Genomic DNA, 17,467 nt, shown 5'->3' with positions numbered 1-17,467 from the left:
TTCCAGGTACGTAACGTTCAGTGGGCGCGTGCTTGCAGCAGGGCGTGCTGTGCTTATGTCATGCACTCGATAGAGTCATAAACCCGCACGTCTAGGATCTTGTCTCTGTGAAAAGGGGTGAATTGCTTGCAGCTGGATTTTAAGCTTGAAGGGCTCTGTTGAAGCGCATTGCTAAGAATTCACGGCATCTACAACGCCTGTATCCAGATCGCTAGCTCCGGTCAACGGCATTGAGCTTGTAGATGAAGCATCGGGCGCCTGTTCTGGCGCCGCATATCTAATTCATCCGCGCGAGCTCTTCCTGCAAAATCATGCCCGGGTATCCTCCCCTGCTCCCATCGTGGGTGATGAGTCCATGAAACTTACCGTCCACTTCTCGCCCGATCACTTCGTCCGCAGGGCCCTTCCATCGCCACTTGTGTCCCAGATCCCCGCCGTTGCCAAGCATGCAGTCCAGCACCCGCTCGCCCAGCAGGGGCAGAAACTTGTATCCGTGGCCACTGTCGCCCGTCGCGATGAAGAGGCCCTTCCAACCGGGGTGCCAGTCCACGAGCCAATCCCCGTCTCTGGTGTCTGAGTACCAGCATAGCCTAGTCTCCCTCCATGGTCGGTTTTCGAGGCCTTTGATGGGGACGAGGTCCTTGAGTGCGCGGCGGAGGTCGACATCGGCCTCAAGCGGGAGGCGGCTCAGCTCCCCGTCCCGATGTGTGGCGGGACGGGAGACGACTATGGGTCCGCGCCTCAAAGAGGGAGACGGGGGCAAGGCGTTATGGACCGTTGTAGGATTGAGGTAGCCGAAACTGTGTCGAGCAACCTTGAGCACCTTTTCCCGCGGCGGGATAATGAAGAGACCCGACGACAGGTTCAACACGACGGGCTGCTTCGACAGCACGGCGAGCTCGTCCTCTGTGATATCGACGTACCCCAAAACGTGGCCAGTTGCCTCGACCTGCCCCCTCAAGTCAATGAGCTCGCCCGTCCAAGCGCCGGCGGCGACGAATACCACATCGCCCGCAAGCAGTGTGCCGTCCAGTAGCTTCGCTCCCACGACCCTGTCGCCTTCCGTCGCCAACTCCTGCACGTTGGCGTCGACAAAGTTGACCCTCCCTGTGGCCGCTACTCGCTCGTAGAGCCACTTCATGCCCTTGCCAGCGTCGGCCCAGCCGGATAGGGTGTTGAAATATCCCCAATCACCGGGGTGTGCGTCCGTCCCTAAAGCGGCGTTGAGCGCGTCACGGCTCTCGAGCGTCTTGATCCGGTCCGCAGAAAACCCGTTCTTGACGGCATACTCGACGACGTTCTTCCAGCTCTCTTTGGTGTAGTCCATCCCGGACTTGGTGCCGACCTTGACCTCCTTGGCTTCATCCGCGGTGAGGACGAACCCTGACTCCGTATACCGACCTTGGCCGCCGAGGTCATCGTGTCCTTGCTTACGCCACTCCTCCTGCGCCACGGTCGCGAGAGCGGTGTAATGAGGATCTGCGTAATCTGCCCTGATGATTCTCGACGTGTCCACGCTTGCGCAATCCGTGGGAGGGAACTGCCCTCGCGCATGATCCACAACGGTGATGGTCGTGCCGGCAAAGAGGGGGCGCTTGCTCAGCGCCCACGCTGTGCTTAGGCCGAACACGCCGGAGCCGACAATGAGAATGGACGAAGGCGGGTTGCTCTCCATGACAAGCTCGCCGCATGTACTTGGTCAGAAACGTGTGTTGACCGGCAGAGGACAGTTTGTGTTTGTACGAGGGGAGACACGACGATAGCCGCGGGCCCTCGGAGGTCAAGGCGGCTTAGACGTGTGGGGAACCAATATGGCCGATTATCGGGGAGCGTACGAACTAGGAAGTAACATCGGGTCCGCACGAGGTTGTACTTGGTGCGCCCTTACGGGGACAATTCTGTTGACTTTGCTACACCAGCATCCACATTATGTTAATATGTGCGCCTTGACGAGTGTACGTTCTGCAGAACCCAAGAGCTTTAAGCCACTTCATTAAGCAGAATATCACCAGTGTCAAGTCACGATAAGCGCATGTGATAATGCAGAGGCGGAGAGGTATTCGTGTCTACCGTAGGCTATCTCGCGAAAGACGGGCCACCAGGAGCGCCGTCACTTGTCCGACTGCAGGCAGCCTGAATGAACAGGACATCGCCAAAACAGCCAGAAATGCCCTCCGCATCTGCCAACTTCGCTTCCATCCGCTATGAGCTGCAACTCACCTGCAGCCTCCGAAGCTCCAAACCTGCTGTGCCACAGCCTCCGTCAACAACTCAATTTTCCCCTGAAAGCATTAAAGGTGGTCGCCATCAAACCGCAGTTCGCGACGGACCAAAAGCAATCTATGAACCGCGGAAGTGGTAGTCTTTGTTCTTTTCGACGCAAAACCGAGTCCTTCGCAGAAAGGAAACAAAGCCGCCCACGGGCTTTCCTTGCCCAACGCCAATGCAATGCATGAACGAGAATGATACATGGATGCCCGGGCAATGCGACCTGGGTTGTGGCCTACCCAGGTCGGGGCATCAAATGTGTGAAAAAGCAATCGTGGTATCATGACCAAAGGTCTATTCGTACAATCAAGAAGGTGATATGGGGATGCAGAGGGTGCGTCCGGCCAAATCGTGATGCGTCTAAACCTTTCGGAAGTCTGGAGAGAGCGAGTTAGCAAAGTCTAAGAGGTGAGTGGCGAAGGGATCTGGCGAACCTTGCAGCACAGGATAGATCATCTCGAAGGCCTGGTAGATCTCCTCGCGCACCTTGGCACCAGTGAGGACAATCTTGCCGCTGACAAAGATGAGAAGAACGATCTTGGGCTTGATCATGCGGTAGATGAGACCAGGGAACAGCTCAGGCTCGTACGAGCTGAAGTTGTGATGGCGCGAAGCGAGGCCCTCGAGACGAATTGGGAACTTGATGTCGCAGGAGCCGACAATGTTCTGGATCTTGAAGTCCGTGAACTTGGCGTTGAAACCGAGCTTCTGGATAATCCGTGCGTACTTGCGCGAGGCAAGCTTCGAATCGTCCTCGGACTTGGCGCCAGTAACAACCATCTTGCCACTGGCGAAGATCAAAGCAGTGGTCTTGGGCTCACGAATACGCATGATGACGGCGGCGAAACGCTGCGAAAATATTAGCACCGGTGTCAAGTGCGAAACAAGAGCGTAGCAGCGCGAAACTAACCTTGGGGTTGTACTCAGCGTTGCGGGCATGCAGAGCGATCGTCTTCAGATCAAGGCGGCAGTCAAGGTTGACCGTTGCGACAATGTTCCTAGAAAGCACTGTTGAGCATCACATCACCTCAATCCTAACCTCGCCACAGCCAAAGACATACTGCAAGGTGGGAGTGATGCCACTGGGGCCCTGGTTGGCCGCAGGCGTGGCAGCGGGAGTAGCGGGAGTCACCCCATTTCCGTTTGCGACCTGCTGACCGTTGACAACACGCTGTCCGGCGTCACCATTGCTGGCGGGCGGAGTCAGCTCGTGGGTCGCTCCGGGGAACGACAACGAGCCGGGCGCGGTAAACGCCTTCGCCTGCGCGGCGTTGGACGGATGAGTCTGGATGCCCTCCATGACGATCGCGATGACGATGCGTGTTTTATTGGGCGTTGAGCGCTGAGCAGATCTGATGGAGAACCGTTAGTGACCGATCGGACGGAGGCGGAGGCGAGAGAGCACCGGGAATCAAGTGAGGCGGATCGCGTGGCTGGTTGTTGCGATGCAGACCGAGCAGAACAGTGCAGTGAAAGAGAGAAGTTGTTGCAGTGAACGGGGTTTTTATAGTCGTCCGGGTGGTCTCTGGATCAGCCTGGCAGCGACTGGCCAGCCAGCTGGCAGAGAGCCCGAACAGAGTGATGCGGTAACCGCGTGTACGTGAATCATGGGGATGACGGGGCAACGGGGCAACAGGTGTGCGACCTACCACTTGCGGGAGATGAACAAGTGAATGTCTCCCCTACAGAATGAATGCTCCAGCGGCTTGGGCTTGTTGCGCTGCGGCAGCCGCGAGGTCAGGCGCAACGCAGAGTAATGACCGGCGAGATGATGTTGGTGGGAAAATTCGGGTCGACCGACGAGGTGATTTTGAGTCGTCGCTTCGCAACCGCACCGTTCTCAACCACGAACTCGAATTCTCGTGCAAGTCAAAGGTATTTTTTGTTTGTTTTTCTTTTCTTCTATTGTTGTCTACGCACGCGCAACGACCCGATGGCGACGGACAACGATAGATTCGCTCTTCTGTCTTCGTCGGTGTCAACGAGGTCGTTTCGCAAAGAAAGCGATGGCGCAAGGAAAACGTATTCCAGTTCTCTTGTGCCGGATCGCAGGGACGTCGGACGCCGTTCAGCCTGAGAGGGCGGGCTCACTCGCTTGCCAGGGACCACGCGCGATCGCTTCGCCGACGTTTTCGTCGTCGTCGCAGGCAACGAGCCTTTTCGCAGGGGATGCAGTAGATGCAGCGTCCGCGAAGAGGGGCGTCTGGCGATGCAGAAAGAAAGAGTGAGGTTTGGTTTATGGAGGTTGCGAACCGATGCCAGCCAGGTGAATGTGGGGCGTGACGTCGTGGGGAGAGGGAAAAAATTGAGAGGTGTGGCCGACGCAAGTGGTAGGTACGTAGGGCCACCGGTCGGGACTTCCGCGCGAGAATGGCGAAACAGGCGGGTTGGGGGAGGCCCGGGTACTTATAATTTTGACACCCGCCGACCCAGGCAGCTCTCCCAGGCAACAAGTGGCCTTGTGGCGCCTCCGGTGGCAGGCTAGTCCGGCCTTAGCGTGGGCGCTAACAACATCAGTGGCCAATCAGCAGGCTGCAAAGTGGTGATTTTATCTCCTTTTTCCCACCATGGTACCCCGGTCCGGCCCCAAGAGCCCTCCGAGGTACCTCGATATCACCGCCTCAGTCCAGGTACCTGGCGGCTTGAGGCACCAGGCGCTGACGCTCAGGGCACGTACGAGCCCTGGAGCTCGGGCATCCCTCCCGTCCAGCCGTCGGTTCCTCCCCTTTGTCGGGCATCCAGCGTCATCACCTTGTTCCTCTCACCTTGTTTCCGTCACGACTCGCGGGACACACACAACCCGACAACTCTCATTACTCTTTCTCTCATTCTCTGCCACCTCCCGGTACCATCATCGTTCTGCAGTACGTCAACGGGACGCTACTTCGCCGCTCCAAACTCGCCAGCACGACAAGCCATCGGCCGCTTCGGTCCTCGAGAACGACCCGACGAGCACAACATCGACGAGGCGCCGAGCCATAAGGAGACGATGCCCACGTCGGCACTGCTGCATCGAGCCGGCTCGACGATAAAGCCGGCCCAAAAAGCTCTCAGGGAAAAGGGGCTGGAAATTATGGGCCGTCGGTTGGCCGCGTCGCGCCGGGCGTCGAACCCGCGCCGCGGCTCCCCCCTATCCACCAATGCCCACCAGCCCTTGCCCTGAAAATTGCCTCCTGGCCAACCCTCGACTGCCCCCCTCACACACGTCCAGACCTCTCTGAAACACACTCTCACCCCCTTGGGTCGATGCGCCGTCGCTGTGGACACGCGTCCTGGCGACGGACAGGGAGGAGCAAGCGCTCTCTCCTGCCGTCACCTCACATCGCCTAGCACCCGTCGGGGGACAAGAAGAGAGACCGCGCGCGCGCGAGTGTGCGCGCAGCTGCGGTGCAGGTGTGCTGCATCTGCATCGCGTATCGCACATCACGCATCGCGCACCAGGAAACCACCGGTTTCGACGCGCGCTGTCCCGCCACTTGGCAACAGACTCGCGTCGCACTCGTGCGCGAGGTCGCGACGACGAACAGAGTTTTTCGTGGTCAGCCAGAAGAGTGGGAGGGGGGGCGAATGGCTGTGAGTCATGGACCTTTGACTTTGGTCCAACCATCTTGCCGTGTGCGGCTCCAGCCAGAGGCTCACTCGCTGTTTGCGTGCTCTGAGTGGCTGGGGCCACAGGTCCCGGTACTTCAGACTCCCGGCTCGACCACCCCTTGAGCATCGTCGTCACGGGGCTCCTCTGCACCCAGCCGCACAATCAATGCGTTTTCTCCGCAAGAAAAGCGACAGACCCGATGCTCAGCCGTCTGGCTGCTGCTGCCCCGACTTTCAGATTCATCAGGACCGAGCCAGGGTTGTGTCTCCAAAGGCCCATCGTCAGCTCGACCCATGAGAAATTGATGTTCATGGGCTGGCGGGGTACTGCTACACAACACGGCACAGCCCCAGACCCAGGCCCTGCTCGTGAAAGTACCTCACTAACAATTTTCATTTTGCGCGACCTGCCACCTGGCCCGCCCGGCCATGCATGTGCAAGGGTTTAGAATGTGGGAAAAAAAAGCAACAGATGCGCGTGATGACGTCCGAGAGCAACGAGGCCTTTGAAAGTTGCTGATTTGTTTTTCTGCTCAAGCTCACTTGCACTCCGGGGATTGGAGGCCGCATGCACGGGCTTGTTCTTTTCTCCTTGTGCATGCAGGACGTCGTGATCGCGAGTGCTCAATGCTCTTGGTTCACTGGAACGGACACGTGGAATTTGGTGCTCCCTCGGATGCCTCATGCACATTCAATGCTTGGATGTCAACAATTCCTTCTTTTCCCCTTGCATTCTTCAAGTAAAGGCCACGTTCGACGTTTGAACTGGCCGAGTTGTTACTTTGGACGCCGCGAGGCTCTTGCAGTGTTCACCCAGCTTGCAGGTATGTATGTACAGGTGCCAAGAGAAAACATTGCGCAGCGACGCCGTTGTTTTGTACGCTGCACGCTCAGGAGAAAGGGTTCAGGTATCATACAAGGCAGGCGTCAAGTCATGTAGTACTTGGGACCCTCGCCTCCTTGGGGCACTTGCCAGTTGATGTCTTGTTGCGGTGCCTTGATATCGCATGTCTTGCAGTGAATGCAGCTGCGAGAGTGGTCAGCATTGGCACTAAAGGAGCCAGGACGGCTGCGAGGCGACAGATGGACCTACTTTTGCGAGTTGATTTGGAACCGCACTCCGTGGGGCTTGGACTCGTCCTCGACGTATTCGTAAACACCCGCCGGACAGAAGCGGTTCTCCAAGCCCTTGAAGGCTGGCCAGGCCTTATTCGTATGCGCATCCCAGTCCTTGACCTGTAGGTGAACAGGTTGGTCCTCCTCGTGGTTCGTACCAGTGCGAGAGACACTGGTCAGGATGTCAAAGCTGATCTTGCCGTCGGGCTTCTCGTACTCAATCTTGGGGAATTGGTCTGCAGGCTTGGTGGCCGCATAGTCGGGCTTCTTATGCTTGAGCGTCCACGGAACACGACCCTTTAGCACGAAGGCTTCCAGGCCCGAATATGCCATGCCGCCATAGAGGCCTAGGGGAGTGTGGAAGGAGGGGCGCATGTTGCGCACCTCCTTGAGCTCCTTCCAGATTGACGACTTGCGCAGAGAGTCCTCGTAATCGTAGAGGAAGACCGTGCCGTCGTTGGTCTGGTTGAGGGCACCCCAGGCAGCTTCAGCCGCAAGAATACCAGACTTCATCGCGTTGTGCGTGCCCTTAACCTTGGGGACGTTGACGAAGCCAGCCGAGTCGCCGATCAGGGCGCCACCAGGGAATGCGACGTTGGGGATGGACTGGAAGCCACCCTCGACCAGCGCGCGGGCACCATAGGATATGCACTTGCCGCCTTCGAGGACTTTTTTGAACATAGGGTGGTGCTTCATCTTCTGGAACTCTTGGTACGGCGATATCCACGGGTTCTCGTAGTCGAGCGCAACCACGAGGCCGAGAGCCACCAGGTTGTCGCCAAAATGGTACATGAAGGAACCGCCGTAGAGACTGCTGGGCAGAGGGTAACCCATGGCGTGGACAACCAGGCCCCTTTCGAATTTTTCCGGCTCAACCTCCCAGACCTCTTTGAGACCGATTCCATACGTCTGGTGCTGGCTGTCTTTGCGCAGGTCGAACTTCTTGATAACCTGCTTGGTCAGACTGCCATGGCAGCCCTCGCCAAACATTGTTACCCGGGCATGGAACTCCATGCCGCGCTCGAAGGTATCCTTGGGCCGTCCGTCCCGGCCAATGCCCAGGTCATTGGTGGCCACGCCCTTGACCGAGCCGTCCGAGTCGTAGAGGACCTCGGCTGCGGCGAAGCCAGGGTAGACCTCCACTCCAACCTCTTCGGCCCGCTCGCCGAGCCACTTGACGAATTGATTCAGGCTCACGATGTAGTTGCCGTGGTTGCTCATCTGCGGGGGCGTGGGGACGGGGAAGGAGGATGTTTTTGTGAGGAATCGCATCTTGTCGGTCCCGGCGGGGGTCGCATGCTCGAAGCGGTTTGGGTTGGACTCGTCGAGCCAGTCGGGGATGAGTTCGTTGATGGCAGTGGGTTGGATGACGGCGCCGGAGAGGATGTGCGCGCCCATGTCGCCGGCCTTTTCGAGCACAAGGACTCGGAAGTCCTCGTTGCCGGCCTCATTAGCCAGCTGCTTGAGCCGGATGGCGGCGCTGAGGCCGGCGGGGCCGCCGCCGACGATGCACACGTCAACCTGATCCGACTCGCGCTCGATGCTCGACGGATCAAAGGCTTCCTCTACAGAATCCTCGGCGCGCAACCTCGCGCCGGTGCTGAACGCCCGCGCGCCGGGCAGCGGCACGGGGGAGACGGGCCGCAGGACCGCGAAAGTTCTCCTCGGGGCCGCCGCCGCCGCCGCCGGACGCAGCGCTGAGCCCACGGCCCAGCCCGGCCGCAGGCGGGAGACGGCTCGGGCACTTTGCTGGACGCATCTCGACACTGGTAAGGGGGCCGACATGGTGCCCTGCCTCGACGCTTTTCGCGCGAACGTGGTGGGCTTTTTGCGGTGCGTGCAACGAGTAGGCTGAGGTGGATTGAGAGGGAAGCGTGCGTGGGTCAACGACGTAGGAACTGAAAGTGCCATGGAGCAGCCGCGTTACAATTATCTGCTCGGCAATTGGCTAGTGGGGGGCGTTGCTGTTGTGGCCCGAGCCCGGTTCAAGGCCTGTGGCAAGATAGCCGACCCAAGCCGGATGGCCGGCCATACTGACGCACTACCTGCGCGGTACCTGTCTGGGGGCTAGCAGTGGGACTAACATGTGATGGGTCGTGGGTGAATGACGTACCCATGAGGTACTCTCTGGCCACCACGGCTCCGGGCCAAAGCCGTCATGCAACCCGTTGGCGAAAGCAGGGATCCGGATGGAGCTTCGGGTCACGGGATCGAGCCGGCCGAGGAAAGGAAACACACGTACGTATTTCGTACTGGTTTGGTTGTTGTTCGCCTTTGCTTGGTCGATTAGGCACGCCCAGAAAGCTGGCTGCCGGAGGTTTGCGCTGCGGCCACCGTAGCATTGGCGGTGCGTGCCTCCCTAGCTGCCCGGGTTGCAGGTTTCACAGGTACGCGCGCGCGTTAAGTTACGGCTTACACCTGAAAGGTCTGGTAGAGGGGGGACTCGGTTTTATTGGATTGACGGCGCGGAATACCAACCCACAGCTTCGTAGTAGGACTTGTTAGTAGAGGTAGTACTAAGTGAGCAGCTGCGCATAACCTTCAAGGCTGGACATTGCATCAATTAGGCTTCTTCCACGTGCTCGCGGGAGCAAATGCGTTGCCCCCCGGGGTTCTTGACAGTATTTCTGCCTACCAAAAGAGCTGAAAAGGCTGCCTATCAACTGCCGCTCGCCTTGGTGCACTGTCCTACCCGGGAACCACCATCACGACCAACAAAAACCAACAAAACGAGGCAAGACACTCGCCCATCCCACCACCATATCCGCTCATCTCAAATTTGTCGCATCCCCCGCACCACTGCCGATCTCCATCCCCATCCGTCTCCGACCCCAGATCATCGACCCTGGTGGATCATGAACCACGAGGGGAGCGGCCAGTGATACGACACAAGAAGGTGGCTCATGGCCATTGTCCATCTTCAATGCAGTACGGTGCTGTGCTGCTGCATTGCTGCTAACTACACTCCTATCCAGTCGGTTGTCGCCCCCCGACGATTACCTTGGAGTCAAGCCCCTCGTGGGCATCGCGCCGGCAAGCCGCACACACCACCATCGAATCTCGTTCGTCTCGAAACGGCAGCTGCAACACGAGAAAACAACGTGAACAATAACCGCACGAACCGCGCGGCAGTCCGCAGTAGTACCGAGTTGCATTACATGAGCCTGCAGCCCCCGACCTAGATCCATCCCCGCTCTCTTGCCGGCGCCTGCCTGCGCGCAATGCAACGCAACTGCCTGATCACCACCGACCGCCTCCCTAGCAATCCAACCAAGATGGAGCTAGACGATGCATTCTGTTGGGCTGACGGACATCGCGACGAGCTTGCCGATGGGACCTCTGCGCTACCCCGCATTCTCCCCGTGGACGGGAGCATGCCCTCGTGCCCCCTTCGGCCCTTTTTTTTCTGACGAATGTCGCGATGGGTCATAAAAGCGCGTCCCTTGCCGTCGTGGCGGGTGAGACATGGTCGGATAATAAAAGCGCGTGCGAGCCTCGACTCAACCGACCTGACCTCGCCTGACTTGACTCCTGGCGCGTCGTCCAAAGGCGCCTTGCAACTCTGTACATACAAACAGGCACGCACGCGCGGCACACGATGAAGCATATCGCCGTCTTTGCCCTCGCCGGCGCGAGCGTCGTCTCCGCCGCCATTCCTTCAGACTGCCCGGCCTACGATACGTACGCCGCCGAGCGTCACGCGCCCTACTCGTGCGGCAAGTTCAAGTATCCCTACCAGCGCCCCGAGGACCGCTGCCGTACCTACGCGGTCCCCGAGGTCGAGGATACGCTCCAGACGGTCAAGAAGGCCATCAAGGACCCGGACCTGTACAGACTCTTTCTCAACGCGTGGCCCAACACGGTAGACACGACCATTCTGTGGAGGGGTGCGGCGGCCGACAACAAGGATGAGGAGGTAAGCCATGCAGACTGTTCGCCGCGCCCCTTGAGGGGCTTCAACTAAGCTCGTAGTCACGTCCCCAGCTAACACGCGAAGCTCGCCTTCGTCACCACTGGCGACATTCATGCCATGTGGCTTCGTGACAGCGCCAACCAGCTCCAGTCGTACAAGCCAATCTTGAAAATCAAGTCGCACAATGAGACCAACAACATTGCCACGCTGTACCGCGGCGCCATCAACCTCCAGGCCCGCTACATCCGCAAGTTCCCGTACTGCAACTCGTTCGAGCCGCCTCCCGAGTCCGGCATCCCCGTCACCCACAACAAGCGCAAGCGCGGCCTCTACAAGAGGGGCGACACCGTGAGCCCGCCGTACGACCCCAATGTCGTCTTCGAGTGCAAGTACGAGCTCGACTCCGTCTCCGCTTTCCTCCAGCTCTCTTGGGACTACTACGACGTCACCAAGGACAAGGACTTCTTTGGCAAGTTTCATTGGGCCGAGGCGGTCAAGACGATCCTTCAGCTCGCCAAGGACATGATGATCAGCACCTACACCGGGGACGGACTCGTCCAGAAACCCGTGTACAACTGGCTCCGCGACGCAAACAGCGCGACCGAGGTTGTCTCGAATGGCGGCACCGGCAATCCCGTGGCCGGCAACATCGGCCTCGTGCGCAGCTTCTTCCGGCCGTCAGATGACTCGACCATCTACCAGTACTTCATCCCCGCAAACATGATGTTCTCGCGCTACCTCAAGGCCTGCGTGCCAATCATGGAGTCCATCGACAAGGACACCGCCGCCCAGATGGACAAGCTCTCCGACGGCATCGCCAAGGCCATCGACGAGCACGGCATCGTCAAGCACCCCAAGTACGGCGACATCTACGCCTTCGAAGTCGACGGCTTCGGATCCTCCAACTTGATGGTCAGTCCCATCCCGCCCCCCTCGCCCCCTTCCGGCAGTGCCACTCCGGGCTAACCCACTAGGTTCAGGACGATGCGAATGTGCCCTCTCTCCTGAGCATCCCCCATCTCGGCTTCAAGCCCGCCTCAGACGCCGTGTACAAGCGCACCCGCGATTTTGTCCTCAGCAAGTCTAACCCTTACTTCGGCTTCGGGCCCGTCCTCAACTCCACTGGCGGCCCGCACCTCGGGCCCGGCATGGCTTGGCCCATGGGTGTTGTCATGCGCACCATGACGTCCACAGATGACGATGAAATCGTTTACGGCATCAAGCAGCTCATGGGGTCCACTAGCGGCCTCGGCCTCATCCACGAGTCCGTGAACACGCACAACGACACCAAATGGACTAGGTCTTGGTAAGAAATGGGGGTTTCTTCTCCTACTGTTGGCAGCACAGAGGGCGCTAACGCAACGCAGGTTCGCCTGGGCCAACGGCTTGTTTGGGCAGATGATACTGGACATCCTCGACAAGAAGCCTCATCTCTTGCAGAGGAGCTACCAGGACTGATTGTTATAGAGTAGTCTTAAAGCTCGCTCGTATATACACCATCTGCTTAGAGACAGATACAATTCGCCTCCAAAATAACAAACTGCTCTTACAGCTACGCCTATGCTAATAAGACGACGACGCCTTGCTCATGTGCCGTGTTCTAGCTCAAATCAAACCCTGCGCCAGATGTCACCGCGTAGAGCAGCCTCTCCCGTAGCGTTTCCTCCTTGCTGTAGCGTGGCAGCTTGAGTAAGTTGACACATGTGCTCGTGCTGGGCAGGCGCTGCTCATCCGTGCCGCCGTCTCTAATGCTAAACTTTGGCCTCAACTGGGAGAAGCCCAGGAGAGGCGCCCTCGGCGTCGAGCTCACGTACTTGAGCACGTCGCGCCTCTGCGAGTCGGTGAAGCCTTCCATGACCTTCCAGAAGAGCTTGATCGTCGGGTGCTCCTCGTTGTCGTCGCCAATTTCATACAGCCCGCTATAGACGGTGTTGCGCCGGAGATCCTCGATGTCGATCTCGGAGGAGTCTCCGCCCACGAGTCGCTGAAGCTCGGATTGATTAAACATGGATAGCCAAGATGGCTTGATGATGGCCCGGAGGCCCCGTAAGAAGGCGGCCGTCTGCAACGAAGGCTGCACAACCAGGCGGTGTCGAGCCATGTACGAAATGTACAGGAGGCGATTATCGTTGGTCACGGGCGTCTGATCACCGTTGGCAATCAGTTTTCTCGTGATCGTCTTTACGGGCTGGCCGGGCGGTGACACCTGGTCCTCCACGGTGAAGTCAAACCCCAGGCCGGAGACGTCGCCGGGGTAGTTCTTGAGCGTCAGCATGCCTTGGTACAGCTCTGCATCCATATCCCGGAGACCGTTGATGCTGCCCTTGTACGTGTTCTCGTCCTTTGGCCCGAGAGAGGGCCACTTCAAGAGGAAAAACCCAGCAAAGGCAAGGTCGACGAGGATACCCTCATACATGCATTTGCCCACAATCCGCCCCAGAAACTCGAAACGCTTGAACAAGTTCGTCATTGCTTCTTTGAATTCGTCGTCTTCTTCTCTCAAGCCATAGAGATGAAGCAAGTCGCGCCTCGTGTCTGTCGCTGTTGGATTGGGGAACAGCAGCCCTTGTTCGTTTGAGGTGAACATGCCCAACTCACTCTGGAAGGCTTCGGATGTGACACTGGTCAGAAACTCTTTTGTCACACCCCCGCCATCAATGCCCGCCTCGGGAGTGCCAAATTGATCCACAAACGTGATTTGAATCGGATCCTTCAAGCCGTCACCCAGTTGGTAGAATTGCTCGTACGCGTCGTCGAATAGTTGGCCGCGTCGAATCTTGGCGTGATGGCGAGCAGACGGATGCGGCGGAAACATGTGGAACGGATTGTTGCCCTCTCTGCGCATCGTATCCAGATGGACAAATTGTCGAAATATCTTGACGCGTGTCTCAAAAGGTACGACAAAGGGCATATGCTTTAGGATTTCAAGCTTCGGTCCCATCTCTGCCAATTTGCGCTCTCGTTGTCTTCGTACCTGCTCCGCTCGGAGCCTCTCTAACCTCGCATGACGCGAAAGGCGCTGGCCAGCGAGAGTGGAGTATATACCCGACTCTCCGTATACGGGCTCCAACGCGGCGACTTCGTCGTCGCTGCCTTCGGCCTCTTCCTGGTTCTGTCGCTCTTCCTCTACAATGACCGCATTGATGAAGTCCTCTTGTTCGAGTTTGCCTGTCATAAGCCAATGGTTTGGAGGTAGGAAGCGTTTTCTTGAGTCCCTTTCATACAGCATTCGCAATGCCGTCGTCAATATGGTCCGCAAGCTGTCCAGGTTGGCCCGGGCGGGCGATGCTGCGGGCACGATATCCAGGTTTGAAGATGATGTCTTGAACGCAACATCGGCGCCAAGGTACGAATCGAGACGGGAGCTAGTTGTCGATTCCATGATATGATCCGACTTTGAGATTTCGTTGGCCTTGTAATGAAGCGCAAACGCCGTATTCTTGAGGAAGATGGTGAGCGCCTTGACATCCTCAAGCGATAAGCTGCAGGACCGAAGGAGAGATGTGGACGAGTTGGATTCCACTATCCGGCTTTCCATGCCGCTGAAAAAGTCTTCATCGTCGCTGAGGCGCAGGATGAAGACGTATAGCTCAAGGAAGAGGAGCACGGTGCGCCACTCTTGCTCCTCCATTGTTTCGTCCGATAGGTTCGAGCTGCCGTGAAGGTATCGGCGAAGCATATCAGTCGGCCTCTCCAGTTCCGACTTCAACTTCTGAAAGACGGATGTATGCTTCATGATTTCCCATAGGAATTTGACCGTCGGGACTGTCCCGGACGATGTCGGGATTTGCTCGAGGAACAGACGCATGCGAATATCATCTGCGCTGCTTGGAAACACTTGCAACAAGGTGAGGATATATCCCGAGAGGATGCTAGTCCCTTGAAATGTTTGCTTCGACCCTTGTGTTAAGCAATCAGATAAGTCACGAAGCAGTCGCGAAATGCCATCTTTATCGACAAGCGAGCCAAGTTGTTGCGTAGTGTAGTTTGAGGCTGATTGTGTATTCGCAGGGTGTTGCGTGTCTGGAGATGCATCAGGGGACGCAGCTGAAGGAGCACGAGTGCTGGCCTCATCTGCGACTGATGACAGCTGAGGCAAAAGCGCACCCAAAATCTCAAACTTGTCTGACGATGCCATGTGTAGTCGGCTTAGGTCGATGAAGTGGGCAAGCAGCCACAGCTGGTCGTCTTTAGACACAAACATCCTCGAATGTGTGCCGGCGCTGTAGCCCGCTCTGATTGCTCGAGAGAGCTTGGCAGTCTCGATGCCCTTCGAAAAAGTCTCGATATGGCGCTCGAACCGAGTCAAGTCGCTGTGAGCTAGGAAGTTAAAAGCAAGAGCTTTATATGCTGCAAATTCGCCTGGTCGCTTGTTAGAATAGAACATCACACAGCCGCCCAGGCAGGCTGGTGGTGGAGAGCGGGACGCAAGACGTACTATCACCGGTTGCCGCACGGAGTGGGCTTATGACGGCCTCGGCCAGCAGGCCATCCAACCGAGCTGATTCCTTTGCTTTGCATAGCTGGGCTAGAGCACTATAAAGACGTTGCGTCGACTTTGTTATTGTTTCCGGCATCTGCTTTGTGATACGAATTATAAGCTTTATCAGATGCGCCGCCGGAGTTGAAGCTTCACTGATGCTGGAGTCAGTACATATGATATGCTTGGGTAAGACACGGCCAGGTACCGCTTTGAGCCAGTGATATGAACATACTTCGCCGATTGAGACAGTTGATTTAGTGCACCAACTAGCACCGCCATGAGCTGCTGAAATCGGGATACGTGCGCGTTGCGGGGAGCAATCTGGTCGAAGGTGGTATGTTGCGCGTCCTCGCAATAGAGACAGACCCTTCGGACATCGTCGCTGCGGCGGGCGGAGTAGAAGGCAATCAGCAGGTTGAAGGCTATGGGGGCTCGTTCGGAATAGCTGGCGTTGTGTGAAGAGCTGTATAGCTGGTCGAATATCGCCCTCCACCTATCCGCCGAGTCGCGGCGAGACCTGTGCCCTCTCCATACCCGTTGTATCCTACCAGCGGCCTTGAGTCGCTGTCTCTCGAGCTGGCGCTTTTCACGCTCAGCTTGTGCATCGGAAACGGTCTTGCTAGCATTCGAAACGACGGCAGGGCTCCACGAGGTGTTGGCGAAGGGGTTGCCGGCCTGCCCGCTGAGGTTGACGTTGCGTGGCCGCCGCGAACTGCCCGTGAAGGTCGAGAACATGATGACAGACGATGCGTTGCCTATGCGCAAAAACAAGTCGGCGAGCCAGAAGGCATCGTCATGTCTGGCTATGGGGACGCGAAGCGACGAAACTGAAGCCAAAGGGCGAGTTCTAGAAGCTTCAGGGTTGGGACGGACGGAGGTGCGAAGGTAGTAAGTTAGTAGGTTGCTGTATCAGTCAGCCAGATGGGTTGCTGAGCGGTGCGTTTGTGGCACACGGCCCTGGAGTAAAGCTGGTGGGGCTGTTTTGGCCCGCCCGGTCGATGAGGTCAGGGCGACCGAGCTGCCGCCCCGATAAGATAAGGGAAGGGCTGTGCAGTGCAGTGTGTGCAGTGTGTCGACGATTTGGCCCCAATTTAGCAGCAGCAGCGATAGGTACGGTACGTAGGTACTGTACACATCCATTTACAGTGCGATTCGGTCCACTGCGCGTCACTTGGTGCGCTCCAAGCGAGCTCGCGTGGGCGACGGACGAGGTGCCAGTTGGAATGCCTCGAGGGCTGGCAACCCCTGCAGTAGTTGGAAGGTACCTACAGTACAGGTAAACTACCTTAAGGTACCTACTTCATACAGGCAGGTAAAATTAGTACTAAGGTACCTGCCTACCTGGTACGTTACAGTATATAAGGTAGTACCTTAGTAGTAGGTAGGCGCCGGGTCCTTGGAAGGTGTCTGCGGTTTGCTGACGCCTAACGTTGTATCTTCCACCTCGATTCCCCGGCGACGGTGAAGACGTAGAGAGACATGGCCTCTCGTGTGCAGGGTTCGTCCTTTGCTCTGCCTTTGCCGGCTCTTTGTGGGTGGCCGGTGTAATGCTGGTACAATACCAGAAATGGAATACGCGGACGGAGTAACGTTCTGCCTGTACTTTGTCTTCGTACCTCGCACTGGACCTTGATATCAAGCTGCAAGCTGGCGGTGTTACTGTACATGCTTGGTTGTTTTGTTCCATCATCCCTGGCCTGGCGCACCCCAACACAAGACCCCGCGCATACTTAATGTATGATGGACGAGGTGTTTGTGTTGTGCGGCCGGCGGTGAGGGTGCCGTGCGTGCCTGTGCCAACGCCCCTGCCCGCTGATGAAAGGACGATCCTGCCAAACCCACGACGGCCATTGATGGATTGCTAGTGCACACCACCTTCTCGTGCGCCAAACCAGCCAGAAACGGGTTCCAACAGGCCTCGGCGAGGGGGAAGGTGGTGCCTCCGTCTTGGATCCATGGCGCCCGCCGCGCACTGTGCACTGTACCTGGCCGGCACCTGCCCACCGCTGCGCGACCACCCCGCTCAGCAGAGACAAAGGCATTGGCGGGGCCACCTCTGCACGTACTTGACAGGTACGTGCTCCGTACGAAGAAAC

The 17,467-nt window shown here is 57.7% G+C and overlaps 5 protein-coding genes across 6 annotated transcripts; 1 reads left to right on the top strand and 4 right to left on the bottom strand.

Moving 5' to 3' along the window:
• Positions 1-277: 277 nt before the first annotated feature.
• On the bottom strand, positions 278-1,675 carry JDV02_008497 (uncharacterized protein; the record flags this gene model as incomplete). Its single annotated transcript, XM_047990103.1, has 1 exon — positions 278-1,675. One exon carries the CDS (start codon positions 1,673-1,675, stop codon positions 278-280), a length of 1,398 nt encoding a protein of 465 aa, XP_047846109.1.
• A 953-nt stretch (positions 1,676-2,628) lies between these two features.
• Positions 2,629-3,568, bottom strand: tbp1 (TATA-binding protein (TBP); the record flags this gene model as incomplete). Its single annotated transcript, XM_047990102.1, has 4 exons — positions 2,629-2,645; positions 2,703-3,117; positions 3,179-3,266; positions 3,330-3,568. 4 exons carry the CDS (start codon positions 3,566-3,568, stop codon positions 2,629-2,631), a joined length of 759 nt encoding a protein of 252 aa, XP_047846108.1.
• Positions 3,569-4,820: 1,252 nt separating this feature from the next.
• On the bottom strand, positions 4,821-8,858 carry JDV02_008495 (Electron-transferring-flavoprotein dehydrogenase). Its single transcript, XM_047990101.1, has 2 exons — positions 6,953-8,858; positions 4,821-6,886 (listed from the first exon to the last, which is right to left on the bottom strand). Exons 1-2 carry the CDS (start codon positions 8,758-8,760, stop codon positions 6,787-6,789), a joined length of 1,908 nt encoding a protein of 635 aa, XP_047846107.1. The 5' UTR covers positions 8,761-8,858; the 3' UTR covers positions 4,821-6,786.
• A 1,484-nt stretch (positions 8,859-10,342) lies between these two features.
• JDV02_008494 (uncharacterized protein) lies at positions 10,343-12,445 on the top strand. Of its 2 annotated transcripts, XM_047990099.1 has the most exons (4): positions 10,343-10,891; positions 10,973-11,800; positions 11,869-12,194; positions 12,256-12,445. In XM_047990099.1, the coding sequence occupies exons 1-4, from the start codon at positions 10,574-10,576 to the stop codon at positions 12,344-12,346; spliced, it is 1,563 nt and encodes a 520-aa protein (XP_047846105.1). In that variant the 5' UTR covers positions 10,343-10,573; the 3' UTR covers positions 12,347-12,445. The 2 variants fall into 2 exon arrangements, with proteins under 2 accessions (XP_047846105.1, XP_047846106.1); XM_047990100.1 differs by having other exon boundaries at positions 11,869-12,445.
• HUL5 (HECT-type E3 ubiquitin transferase) lies at positions 12,205-16,286 on the bottom strand. The gene is made up of 3 exons (XM_047990098.1): positions 15,604-16,286; positions 15,327-15,523; positions 12,205-15,250 (listed from the first exon to the last, which is right to left on the bottom strand). Exons 1-3 carry the CDS (start codon positions 16,104-16,106, stop codon positions 12,489-12,491), a joined length of 3,462 nt encoding a protein of 1,153 aa, XP_047846104.1. The 5' UTR covers positions 16,107-16,286; the 3' UTR covers positions 12,205-12,488.
• Between the last annotated feature and the right edge of the window lie 1,181 nt (positions 16,287-17,467).

Source organism: Purpureocillium takamizusanense, chromosome 8 (genome assembly GCF_022605165.1).
Source record: "Purpureocillium takamizusanense chromosome 8, complete sequence".
Classification (NCBI taxonomy): domain Eukaryota; kingdom Fungi; phylum Ascomycota; class Sordariomycetes; order Hypocreales; family Ophiocordycipitaceae; genus Purpureocillium; species Purpureocillium takamizusanense.
The sequence above is the reverse complement of the archived record's forward strand: the minus strand, read 5'-3'. Positions and strand labels throughout refer to the sequence as shown.

What these genes read in the sequence shown, in the direction of transcription:
- HUL5 (XM_047990098.1), bottom strand. Translation starts at nt 16,106, where the DNA reads ATGTTCTCGACCTTCACGGGCAGTTCGCGGCGGCCACGCAACGTCAAC. An exon ending in CAACTGTCTCAATCGGCGAA is followed by an intron (nt 15,524 to 15,603) that starts GTATGTTCATAT and finishes CTCCAGCATCAG; the next exon opens with TGAAGCTTCAACTCCGGCGG. An exon ending in CCGTGCGGCAACCGGTGATA is followed by an intron (nt 15,251 to 15,326) that starts GTACGTCTTGCG and finishes ACAAGCGACCAG; the next exon opens with GCGAATTTGCAGCATATAAA.
- JDV02_008495 (XM_047990101.1), bottom strand. Translation starts at nt 8,760, where the DNA reads ATGTCGGCCCCCTTACCAGTGTCGAGATGCGTCCAGCAAAGTGCCCGA. An exon ending in TTCCAAATCAACTCGCAAAA is followed by an intron (nt 6,887 to 6,952) that starts GTAGGTCCATCT and finishes CCACTCTCGCAG; the next exon opens with CTGCATTCACTGCAAGACAT.
- JDV02_008494 (XM_047990099.1), top strand. Translation starts at nt 10,574, where the DNA reads ATGAAGCATATCGCCGTCTTTGCCCTCGCCGGCGCGAGCGTCGTCTCC. An exon ending in CCGACAACAAGGATGAGGAG is followed by an intron (nt 10,892 to 10,972) that starts GTAAGCCATGCA and finishes TAACACGCGAAG; the next exon opens with CTCGCCTTCGTCACCACTGG. An exon ending in ACCAAATGGACTAGGTCTTG is followed by an intron (nt 12,195 to 12,255) that starts GTAAGAAATGGG and finishes AACGCAACGCAG; the next exon opens with GTTCGCCTGGGCCAACGGCT.